The 13,583-nt window shown below is 35.1% G+C and overlaps 1 protein-coding gene across 1 annotated transcript; it reads right to left on the minus strand.

Annotated features, from left to right (window-relative positions):
* Positions 1-645: 645 nt before the first annotated feature.
* On the minus strand, positions 646-13,342 carry LOC139690780 (guanine nucleotide-binding protein G(o) subunit alpha-like). The gene is made up of 8 exons (XM_071588338.1): positions 13,305-13,342; positions 13,031-13,186; positions 8,552-8,736; positions 8,284-8,444; positions 8,031-8,159; positions 6,951-7,065; positions 4,567-4,741; positions 646-1,356 (listed from the first exon to the last, which is right to left on the minus strand). Exons 2-8 carry the CDS (start codon positions 13,152-13,154, stop codon positions 1,166-1,168), a joined length of 1,080 nt encoding a protein of 359 aa, XP_071444439.1. The 5' UTR covers positions 13,155-13,186; positions 13,305-13,342; the 3' UTR covers positions 646-1,165.
* Between the last annotated feature and the right edge of the window lie 241 nt (positions 13,343-13,583).

The following is a 13,583-nucleotide window of genomic DNA, read 5'->3' on the forward strand; positions in this document are numbered from 1 at the left end:
AACAAAACTCGGCAGATAGAAATGAAACATTGAAAATGCCTCATTACTACATCAATGTTCCAGAGAGAGTCTTAAGCTACAAACATTTATTTGGTAAATACTTAAATGCCATTTATATGAGCCACGCTAAAATTATTAATTATATTTGGAAAATATGAATACTAACTCTTAGGTGCAGCCATTATGGGTACTGGAAGAAACCTATCAGCAAGTAAATTATTAATTATATCATTGTGTAATTTTACATTCCAAATTTATCTAATTCAGAAAGTCAATAATAAAATTGAATTCCTTCTCCAGAGAAATAATTCCAAGCAAAAATATAAGAGGGATTACATGCTGAGATTTATACGGTATCTTAAGCACGGGTAAGTATCTTAACATTTTCTCTTTCCTTTCACTGATTCCTCCCATTGCTCCATGCTGCCATCAATCCTGTGCCTTAAGAACATGAGCCATTCCTTGCAGGATTTTTTGTCATTGCATGGCAATAGAGTCATCATCATAAAAGTGACCATAGACAAAAAATTTGAAATATGGCAAATCTCATTTAACTTCAGCAAATAAAATGATTTCCTACAGTGAATAGTCACATTTTATATCACAATCAAAATCACAAGGCACAAATTGCTGCTTGCAAGGCAAACTGTCATGGTTGCATGCCCAAAAATTAACAATAACAGCTTGGTAAAACCACCACAATAGACATACCATAATGACAATCCAAGCAGGAGTATTATGCAAATGGAGAATTCCCTAGTATAATTCAAAATGATTAGCCAATTTTAAGCCCAAAAATTAGTAGCATGGGACCAGACTGTTCAAATGAATCAACTTGTAAGTAGGGAGCCACAGGGGATTCCATATAGCACATGGTATAAAATATGTCAAGAAGCCTCTTTAAACTTAAGTTATTATTATGGTAACTATTTCAGATTTTAAGATGGTATGCTGACACTCCACACAATGAATACCAACTCAAACAGGGAGTAGGTATGCAATTGCCACTGATAAATATAGTAAGTCATTCTTTCATGAAATGAATCTGGTGATAGCTTGAAATCCAATTAAATGGCTGATGTGAAGCATATGAAATTACATTTCAGAGAAATCAATCTCCAAAAGTAACAAAATATTTGATGGACTGAACACATAAACAATGAGATCAAATCAGAGTGACTTGACGCAAGTTTTCTCTGATAACCATATCAACTACAACTTGAAATACAACCTGCACGTTGGAAGTATCAGTAGCAGTGGTGAAATGTGGGTAAAGTACTTTACAACTTGTGCGATTGCGGACAGCAAACTTGTGTTGAATAAATAGTGCTCCTCTGTCAACATCATAATCAGGACCTAGAAATGAATAAAATTTGTACAATAATACCAATGTTACTGTAAGTTATTGCTTATAAAGTACGTAAACCTTCTCTATGTTCTAAGTTCTAGTGTCAAGTTCTAAATCACAAAAAAACCAAAAGGATTTAATTTTTTTTATCTAAATATCCCATAAAAATATTATTCAATGATTGAGTTATTTTGTAAACAATCAAAGTTATGAAGAGATAACATTGTTATAATAGTACTTAACAGAATGAACCTTTTACTTTTATTTTGCATAGTCACAGACTTTTATTTCTGAATAAATTAAATTAACATGGCAAAGAATGACAAGAGCAAACCCTTACATATACATGCATATATAATTATTACAGAGTTTGTGTAGAGTAAAAATGTTAAATATTCTGGTGCATGTGGTTACAACTTCAATTGTTCAATGTCTCTGTTTTTACTTCCATTTCCACTTCACAAATAAATGCTATCAATAACAAGAGAAAAATAACAAAAGGGGTATGCAGATTATAATCACACCATATTAAACCCTTGCTAATCTAGAATATATGAAACTGGGGTTTGCCCAGATAAAAAAATCCAGATCAGCTCAGGTTTTAACACATATAACCCCATGGAACATTTTCTGCATCTAATCTTGGGCACCATTGACCGCCAATGGCATATTAGGCATAAGAGTAACAAAGAGTCACAAGATCCCATTTAAATATGAAATGTACTAATTTAAATAAAATATATCGCAAATTTTCACCAAAAATTAGGTACAGCAAACTCTCAACTATGAGTGGATTATCAATTTTGAGGATTATCTGTTATTCTCTTCCTGATAGCTCAAAATTTGAATAGAGATAATCATAGAGAGAATTGAATGCTGCATTATTTTCATTGACATAATATAACGGATAAGAATCCATATTAGTGATCCTTTGTCAATACTTGTCTTTCACAAGTAATTTGTTGTTTTTCTGAATATGGTTTTTGAGGCAAATATGTTCTCCTCTTCATAATGAAAGGAGAAACTTTGTAATTCCACATAGATTTATTCGACGGACGACCTAGGTTTCGACGTGGCACGTCATCATCAGGTACATTTTGTAAAGAAGACAGAGAATATATAGTCACACAAATTGGGGGGGGTGGGTTGGGGGGGGGGGGGAAGGCGAGAAGAGAGACAACTCCCCGGTCTGAGGTGAGGGTTAGGGGGTGGAAGAGGGGAAAAAACCCCAGGGGGGGGGGGGTTGGCCCGGGCGGGTTTTTTCCCCTCTTCCACCCCCTAACCCTCACCTCAGACCGGGGAGTTGTCTCTCTTCTCGCCTTCCCCCCCCCCCAACCCACCCCCCCCAATTTGTGTGACTATATATTCTCTGTCTTCTTTACAAAATGTACCTGATGATGACGTGCCACGTCGAAACCTAGGTCGTCCGTCGAATAAATCTATGTGGAATTACAAAGTTTCTCCTTTCATTATGTTAAGTCGATTCCATGAAGTCACGCCTGAGACAACGAATTCTCCTCTTCATCTGATGATACTTCTTTATTATTGTAACACTATAATTTTACCCTTATAAAAATGGCTGAATGGAGAAAAAATGTTGTTTCTATTGTTAAACAACATAAATTAATTAAAAACAAAAAAGGAGTCTCCGTTTATATAACAACCCTATCAGCTTATTTTAGTTATGCATTTTTTTGGGATCGAGATGGTGTGGTGGCTATCGTACTGGCTTCTCACCAAGAGGGCCCAGTGCAACAATTTCAGAGTGTAAAAATCATTCGCCTTGACTGGGATACGAACCCAGATCCCTCAATATCCGGTTGAGTGCTTTAGTCACTTAAGCTACCGAGGCGTCCTCTTAAACTCTGAAATTCTGGGGCTTTTAAAGGAACAAGATGTTGTGAGGAAATACCGTACATACAATGTCACAGGCATTCGTAGTCGTGCGCGACGCGCCACAGTCCACGAGGTTAAAGCCAACTTTAAACACTTATGGTGTTTATACTTTGACAAATTGCAAAGAAGCTGCGGGACTCCGTTAAAAGTTACTGTTGCGGCATCTCCTGCAGTTTCTTTGGAAAGAGGGCCCACGTTCAAATCCCGGAGGTATCGAATATTTTTCAGTGATATCTTGAGCTTAAGGTGCTTTGTGGGGAGGGCACTTTGAGTGAGTCCACCATCCATCGGATGAAACGTTTAGCTGCGGACCCCTTGGTGCCTTTCATTAAGAGTAGGCTTATGCCGACACCAGGTTTCTATCCAACCTTCATCCTTTCCTGCCCATTCGTAAGTAAAAATGACCTTAGTTGTCAGTCACCTCCCCTAAATACTACTACCACTACCTTTTTTTTATTATTCATGCATCATCATACACCCATTAGCACGGATATCTAAGAGTTTACTGAACAACGTAATTCTTCTTCTCACTGTATATTTCTCATTAACATCTCGAATCATACATGGCTCCCTCAAATACTTGTTCACTCGTTGATAATCCTGAGATCTTATTTATAAAGTTGAAGTAAATCACTTTCCCCTCCTTAAAAATTATATTCTCGTTAATGCTGTCACCTTGAAATAGCTTTTTGTTTAAGCATATGAGAAGCAACCTTTCAACATCAGTGAGAATAGGTAACTTTTATGTAGATACTCTTGTCACTCTCTTTGAAGCATCTATCTCCTAAGTCTTGTCTGTGTTCTTGAAGAAAAGGCCAATTGTTGATGCCAACTGATTGTTGATGTGCATACTGGATCAGCCATGCTCACACCTTGTTCCTGTTTTTCAATTATTTTACTTTCCATTTCTCTTATTTCTTATTTTTATTCTCTTATGGCTTTCTTCTTATGGATTTTTCTCTGTGGTAAATTTTAAACCTATGCACAAAATATTATTTAACTTTTCACAAAAAGATCACTAAAAATATGTTTTAACACCATTTTTAAAAAATGTGTGATCCCTAGCAATGCTAAGATGCTAGTAGAACAAGTGCTAGAAACAAACTGCAGGAGCAGGCAGGGAATATATATGGGAATTCCCCTCTCCTCGTCATTCATTATACGAAAAAACTCTCGCTAAACGAGTTGTTTTCGGGACCAATATTTTTGATCATCATGCAAATTACTTGCGTTGCGAGGTGCCCATTCAGAGAGGTTCCACTGAAGTACATTATTCGTCTACCCATGCATAAATGCTTTTATCACGCATACAAGTGGTTTACCTTTGTAATCAGGGAAGTAGAGTCGCAAATGCCTTCCAGAATACAGAATTTTTTCCCTGAATAAATCGAATTTATTTAGAAATAGGACAAAGGAGGCTTCACGGAAGAAACGATTGTTGATTATCTGAGAGAACAAAGTCAGACTTTCTTCCAAGCGGTTAACAGAAGGATCTTCCTATGGAAAAAAAAGAAAATTCACGATAAGTTCAACCTACATTCTATGAAGTATTAAACTACTCATGAAATGAAATATACAAATACCAATGATTACAATGTCCTTAATGTTTCCAAATTATCAAACACAATATAAAAATAAAAATGGGCTTCAGCCTTATGGTCCAATAACACGAAAAAACTTAAAAAGTAAGATTAATATGTAGATCATGGAGAAAGCTGGAATATATTTTAATATGTCTTAACCAGCTAATATTAAAAATTCATTGAAATCAGCTATACTGCTATTAGCTATAGAAAACGATATCAAGGATATCTACACACTACTTACACTAAGTAGGAATAAGAAGATTTACTCTCACTTTATCTCTCCTATTGAATCCAATCAGGATGAGAGAATCCATAATCAGCTAATATCTAGAGCATCAAGTTAGGCTATATTCTGTCCTTTGCTAAAAATTCTTAATGAGCGCATTATAATTAATGCTATTGAACATTCAACAAAATTGTTAACGAATCATCCATCAGTGGTTGCATAAACATTTTAGAAAACAATTATTTACTGTATAAGTCTACCTGCATGGTTTAGTATTTAGAACCAATTGTTAAAAGAGTATCCATGCTTAGTTCTCCAAGTGTAGTTATAGCAAACAACATTTTATACTCATCCAGCAGTTAGTTTATTTTTAATTTTTCATGATGATAAGGCACAATGGATTAATTAGAAACACAACAGGGAGAATTAATGGGTTTCCAGCAAGGAATATCAAGATTTAACTACATAGAACAAATTAAGGACTTTAACAGATAAGTTATTTGGGGGTGAGGGAATTAACACTGAATAGAGAAAAATGGAGGGCTGCAATAAACCAATCTTAGGATTGATATACTGATGAGGATGAAAACTTAAGGACATGGCATGCTCACCCAGCAGTTTTCTAGATTAGCTTTTGTCTTTGAAACAAAATGAAGATATCACTTTCCACTTAGAATATACCTTGATTCTTGGAATTCGTATTAACCTGAAGAGAAAAAGGCGGGACAAGTCCAAGCTCGTCATATCACTATACCACGAAAACAATCCCGAGCTCTTTGAATAATAAGGTCAGCAATCCTGACTATTCACTTTATAATGATGGAGTTGGATTACACATGACTGAGTTCATGCACTGCACTGAAAATGTTCACAGAGCTTAATGGAATATACATAAGATCACACAGAAATGTACTAAAAGAAGTGAAATGGAAATGAAACCTGAACTATTATATCACTCCAGTGTTTACCTATTCCTACCATTTCAACTACCTTGTGATATAATTTGAACAATTAGGAGATTAGGTGAGAAAGAAATCATTAACAATTTATTCATCACACCTCTGGCATCTCTATAAGACTAAGAGATGTGCTTAATGATTGGATTAAGTGTAAAGGCAGAACTTTTTGAAATTGTACTCATACATAGAATTTTTATTCCCACAGAACCTAAATCTTATGTGCATAATATCAATGAATTATTAAATTCAGAGCATTTATGGTACACGTACATATTTCACCTGAGGGAATGATTTCATTTTACAGCTATTTACTTCTGCATACTTTGAAAACATTATCCAGTCTTTTTCCTGTCCAATACAAATACTTGCCAGTACAAAGTTTGAATAAAGCTGGTTCAACTATCATAACTTTCCATGCATAACATTTACAAAGTAAAGACACAGAAATCCCACAGTTGAATTCTATTTTTGAGCTTAAAATATCATCTGTATAAAACTGTGAAAAACTATGGACTTGTAGGAAAAATTGTTAAAATTGAGGATTTTTGAAAACAAGCACATAAATGAATCATGGCCAACATGCCATTACATAACAGTGTCCTATATAATGAGTTCAAAATTTTCAAATATTTTTAACGAAACTTATGCTTTCTTTACTCAATGAAACAAAAGCACCTGAAACTGGTTCATTCAAGATTACTTCTGCAATAATATTAACAAATTTCTTCAAGAAATTCCCATCATGATAGTTAAATTTTTTAAAGTGCATTCATGTAAAAAAGTAATTAGTAATAACTAAGAATAAGACAGCAAACAATAATCTAGACAAGAGCATCTCTTATTTCTACTGAAATTAATTGCTTCTTTGTATTTCTAATAAAACTTTACACTTCACTCGACTACACTTTCATATGAAATAATAATTAATAACTTACCACAAGAGTCATGTCATATCCACTTAGAGAGACAACAAATAAGACAGCTCGAACATCATCAAAACAATAGATCCACTTTCTCCTTTGAGACCGCTGACCACCAACATCAAACATACTGGAAATAAATAGAAATGTTGCCCAATAAAAGCTTAGAACAGTTTTGAAAACAATATTCAATAAATATGAGCTCCTTGATATGGTACAAGTAAAAGCATGCTGTTTTGACCAAAACATGCAGATTATGGATGCTAAATCTGGATTTTAGCAATACATCGAAAGTCCTCAACTTTCACATGGCAAAATCCCTTTCTTCTAAAAAATCGTGTGAATTTTTATGGATTTACATGGTTTTCATTCTATAATTGTAATCCAGAATCTCAAGGCCTCAAAATGAAAAAGATGATTTATGTAGATGAAAACAAACATATATCCATGCATACATTACATCTGTACCTAAAAGAACCAAATGGTAAGGATGTAAGGCCAGTCAGATTGGAGATGGAAAGGGAATATTATGTCAACGAAGATAGCTCAGGTTCAGACATACTATATAATGATTTAGTAAAGAAAATCGACGACACAGTGGTGAACCTTACATCTTGGAAGAACTAATGAAAGTCTGGGAAGATGACGAAAGAATATGTTTATGGGCTAAGCTCTAGCATTTATGAAGGAGGAATATAAGAAATTTTAAAAATAGTAACTTTGTGATTCGACAGAAAATGTATTACAATATGACCCAGGTTTTGACATTCAATGTCATGTTCACATTGAACGTCGTATCCCAGGTGGTATCGTAATAAATTTTCTGTGGAATCACAAAGTTAATATGTTTCCATTTCCAATATGAATCGATTCCATTAAGTTAAGCTAGAAACAATTAAGGAGGAATATGGCCAGAACACTCCATTAGATCGCAATAAATTCCAATCCCAAAAAAGGGAAAGGCAACAGTATGCATGAACTATGCCATCACTGACTTGATTTTACATGTAGCTTCAGTTAATAGTCTCCAATAAACATGCATTGAATCAAATATTGATTAACAGACTACAAAATATTTCAAAAAGATCAGCATACCTTATAATTACATCATTAATTTTGAAGTGGGTTTCAATAATACCATTTGTTCTCACTCTAGCACGAAGAACATCAGTTGGAGTTGGTGTATACTTGTCATCACAGATACGCTCCATGTTTTCAAATAAACTAATAATAAAGACAGAACATCAAATCAATTCAAGAAAACGTCAAGCTTATGAAAAATTTCACAGAAAAACATTTCCATGAGACAATTTACCAATATGAAAGGCTGTTGGCATAAAAGACTTACTAAATGGCAGAATCATTCAGTTCATACTCATAACCACGTGCAACAGCAAGCCTAACACCACGATCTTGCCAAAGAGCTTGCAGTGCAGCAGAAACTTCAGTGATCATAAAAAATTCCTTGTCAAAACAACTTGTACTGGATAAAATAGTCAGTGCATGGGCCTAGAATTACCATAGGGTTTATTAAAAATAAAGCAACAGTAATCCTTGATATAATAGGAGATCTAACAGGTACTACGACAAAGCAAGAACCCATTTCTAAATTTCACCTTGTTTTTTGCTGATTGCAGATTGATACGTAGTAATCCCATTCCATTTAGAACATACTTCATGGATGACAGGAGATTATCCAAAACTGTAGGCCGAAAACTCCGTAGTTCTTCTTTAGTGAATCCATCACTATGAATTATTTTCATCTGCTTGACCAAAGTGCTTTTACCACTTTCTCCAGCTCCTGAAGTTTAAGAATAACATTAGGTATCTGGTAATTCAAAACATTTTCTACAATGCAAATTTCAAAACATGAAAATTATTCATATGAATCATAATTTAATATTTATGACCAAAAGTGATTAATGGGCTGCCAAATGAACAGAATTAATTTCGTAGGTAGAGCTTTAGGAATTGAGTTAAGGACTGCCTATATGGGAACAGACATCGACAGAAACCATAATTTAGCACTAATAAAAGGCCATCTGAAATCCATGAGGCTACAGAAAAAAAATAAAAACTCCCAGGCAGTATGAGAAATAAAAGAAAACTGAGCATGGTTGGGATTCCAACATAAAATGGAAAAATGCAATAACACAGGATGAATTGAAGAAAGATGATAAGAAATGAAGAATGGTTTCATAGAATATGCTAAAACTATAGGCCACCAAAAGCCTGTCACAAGGAAGCCATGAATCACAGCTCTAACTAATCCAATGACTGACTGTGATAATAAGAGTAGCATATTCGGGGAATGTTTCTCAGCAACTGGAATATATATAACCTTAGTACCATTGTAATTATGACATAAAAGGTGACCAATGTATAATATTTACTTAATATATAAGAATATAAGCGACATAAATTACGGAGTTCAACCCTTAACCAAGAAACCAATTCTTGAAATAGAAAATGATAAATGGCTCCGCTCACCACAACAACTTAATTGAAATTAGTGTACCTGTGAAAGAACAAACTGGGTAATAGACAAACAGAAAATTGTGAAGAATTGTATTGAAAGTTGGAGTGGTGACAACAAAGAAGAGTAATTGCTATGAAAAATTGAGAGAAGGAAAGAAATCTTGAGTGGCAGGTTGATTTTGAATAATGTGTTGTGTTGAGTAAATTCCATTCCTGAAACAAGAGATGCCATCAACTTCTTAGCTCCAAGCTTCAGATCTATGTAACAAGACAAAACAGATCACCAAGCAAACATTTAAGGAAGCCTACCAAGTCACACGATTGCCAGCTAACTGGAATATGCTTTACCAAGGAGAAAACTGCATCCATAAACTGCAGTTGATCCCTAAAATTATCAAAAGTGGCAGATTGTGACTCGTCATTCTTTTCCTTTCCTATCATCCTTTTTTCTTTTCCTCTCTATCTTATTACCCCAATTTTTATTTCCTTTACAATAAAAATTATTTTAATTACTGATAAACTATCACACTACTATCCTAATAAAAATTGAGATTCACTAATGCATCTTATCAAAGACAGGGTTACAAAATATGCAAGCCAGATGTGGAGTTTAAAAATAGAGCAATCACACATGGAAAGTTACAAACATTCAGCGAGCCATTTTAACTGAATAACACACTTTTTAAATACTCCAAGGTGCAATACTCTTCAATCACCCACTTAAGACCATTAATTAATGCACTCAAAAATGAGTTGACCAAAGGACAATTTTGGTATTCACTTCTAAAACAGGTATATATATTTCACAAAAATTTCAGCCACATTAGACTGTGTATTTCCATGTATCATAATACAATATTGCTTTCTGGGACCATTTGACATTACATTCTTGGGTATCACGTTCATCTCAACCAAAAAGACCCCACAAATGCATATGGTGAGGAGTTACCTCACCAGCCATTAAGCGTAAGAAATTTCATAGAATTCAGGAAGTATATTTTGTTAATTGCTACCTACCGTTTTCATCGTAATTGTCCAAGAGAAAATTGAATCCTTGCATCAATTGATTCTTAAGTCCATTACCCAAATTTTCATTTTGGCCTAACCTACCTAAGTAATTTGGTGCTACAATTCTTGTGCCAGTTCTAAACTGAAATGATTTTTACTTTTCCAAAAGTTTAATTAATGTACGTAATATTCATGAATCCCATGTCTCTCAACCTAGACCTTAGAATAATGTGGCACTTACTGTTCATTCATGACAATTATTCACGAAATGGGCAGCTTTCCTTTGTATCCTGATTCCATAATTAATTCATATTATGAAAGATCAACTAGAATATTCTCGATAAATATTCAAAATGAAGTCAAGCCAATACCAAATATGTCCGCTTAACTTTTTCATTTGAATGTTCCACTGCAATTCATTTAATGAACTCCTATAGTTTCCTAAATATTACTCCACTAATGTTCCTAACATACTTTCTTCACGTTGGATCTGATGACAGTGTGGTTGATACTCTCGGATGCTTCTTCCTATTGGTCTCCTGTGACGTCTAAGGTTCCCTATGGCAGTGTCCTTGGGTCATATCTTTTCAATTTATTCGTTAATGATCTTCCTTCCCGACTCCTTTCCTAACAGGTCCATACCCTTCTCTAAACTGATGATTGCAAGATTTACAAGCAAATTAATAACACTTCTGAATATGTTCACCTTCAACTTGCCTTACATCAAATTTCCCTTCGGTGTGATACCTGGAAGCTTAACTTAAACCCTGGAAAATGCAACATCATGACTCTTGCTCTGAAAAAAAACCCCTGATGTTCAACTACTCAATTAACTCAACTCCCAGAAGTAACAACCATGAAAGACCTTAGCGTTTTAACTGACCATAAACTAAATTACTCCAACCACACACAGAATGTAAAAAAAAGCAATGCCCCTATTAGGCCTTCTTTACCGCTTCACAGAAATTAGAGATCCATTAGCACTCCATTCATACTTCTCAACAATTGCCCTCCCCATAGTATCATATTGCTCCCCAATTTGGTCCACCTCATCCCCAACTAATCTAAAATCCCTCGATTGCATCTCTCACTTCTTTGCCAAAATAGTCAAACACCGAGTCCCACATTTCCACAATATGAACTCAAACGCTGTTGTCTTCTTTATCCATTTCTAACGACGACATGCCTTGCCGTTTTTTAAGCGGCTTTATTTTTCAGAGGTCGCCCAGTTGGGCTTATGCTCTGTGTCACAGAGCATAAGCCCCAAGTCTATTATCCATTTCTAGTCCCCCAAAACCACAGACTTAAAGATAATTTAAAACTGCTCCACAACATCCTAAACTTGACTATTGATTGCCCTGAAATGCTGTCTCTCTTCAACTTCAGGATACCAACTCTTTCCACCGGCACCCACTCCCTACTCCATCTGCCTATTCCTAGAATGTCTATCACCAAGTGCTCACCTTAATTTCGTCTCTCCTCCCTTCTAAATTCACTCCCTCACACTGTCGATCCTTTCAATTGATCAAGCAAAAATTTCACCACCCAAGCTTTTTCCCACCTTTCAATAAATGAAATTTTTCCCCCGTCCATGTTCGGTTCTCGTTGTTTATGCTGTTATTGTCTTTTGTCCTCTTTCATGTTTGTTATATTTTTCAGTGTAAATTGGCGCTACTGCTGTATGTGAATAATGTTTTAAAATAAGTAAATAAAATAAATAAATTCGTCGGTTTCATTTCTACCCCTAGTCTTATCTGCTAACAAGTTGTTCAGGTGTCGTTTCCCAGAATTTCAGTCGCAACTCTTTTCAGATTTAAACGAGGGCCTATTTCCTGATACTAAGAACTAATATTGTTGAGATATAAGTTAATTTAAAGGCGAAGATAAAAACGCTACAATTGTTCCCCGACCCAGTTTTTGACCCTTAATTACGTTAAGTAGATACTTTCAAATTTCTTCATTGAAAATGCCATACTTTCTCATCATAAAATGGTGCAGACGATTATTTCTAACAATAAAGGGCCGAATTCAGAGCGACCTAGGATATTCCGGCGATATGAATTTAGCTTCTTCATTTCCATTTGACATGATAAGTCGCTTAAAAATTATATTAGCATAAAAGTCCTCTATTGGAAAACGAGAAATTACTACTTAGATACTTTCCGAGGAATAGACTCGATATGTAAAACATCACCGGGCAAATATTAATCAAGGAGTAGCAAAATAAGCATTTTTTATGGCCATTTCTACCACTGTATCCACATAAATGACCTTCAGTAAAAAAATTGTTTGTGATTATGGTAGAATTATGACAACCAGTTTATACAAACATAAATATATCTGATTGTGTGCTATGGTTTTCTGGGAAAGTAACACGAAATGAATTCTGAGGAACGACCATGAATTAACTAAAAGATCATTGCAATTTACTTTATCTTGATCTCCTTCATCGAAACATTAATAAGTGTTTAAAAGATTTAAAGTCTCATATCTCACAGAGTGCGATACCCGTACTTCGTAACTATTGAGTCACTACGGGGAGAATTAAAAACGTAAACAGACGAAAATTTGCGTCTTACGAGATCTTAAAATTGCTTCAAGCAGCTTACCTAATAAGAGAATTTTGATCACATTGCTCTCCTGTTTCGCTAGCTCTCCCAGCTGCCTGTCTATCTCTTCACTTCTCCTCCTGGCTTTGGCCTCTTCGCTGTCTAAACTCAGACATCCACCCATCCCATTTTGTATACACACACCTTCTGCAAAGACTAATTAAGGACAAACGACTTTAGTGCTAAAGCAAATAGAAACTTTGTTTGAATTATTATAATTCTTAATTTAAGCTTTTCCAAACATATTTTGAAATAGAAAGTGTACTACACCCACCTGTTGAATCTTTCGCACATGTGAAAATAATTACCCAGCTTCACTGGTACAGAAGACCAAAGATGACGCTCACAGGTTTCTCTACCTGGCGGAGATTACCGGAACTTCATTGTGAACGCGTGACGCAATGAGAAAGTGATGGTGGAAAGGGCAAGAAAAGATATCAAAGCCGTGAAAGTAACGCAGCCAGGTTTGGTCATGAGTTAAGAGCGTCAGTTGAGGCTATTGTAAGTTACTGCGTATAGTCCGTCATCCAATTCACTGTAGCAATATACCTTA

The sequence above is a fragment of the Hetaerina americana genome, unplaced genomic scaffold (assembly GCF_022747635.1).
Source record: "Hetaerina americana unplaced genomic scaffold, ioHetAmer1.1.p SCAF_3, whole genome shotgun sequence".
Lineage (NCBI taxonomy): Eukaryota > Metazoa > Arthropoda > Insecta > Odonata > Calopterygidae > Hetaerina > Hetaerina americana.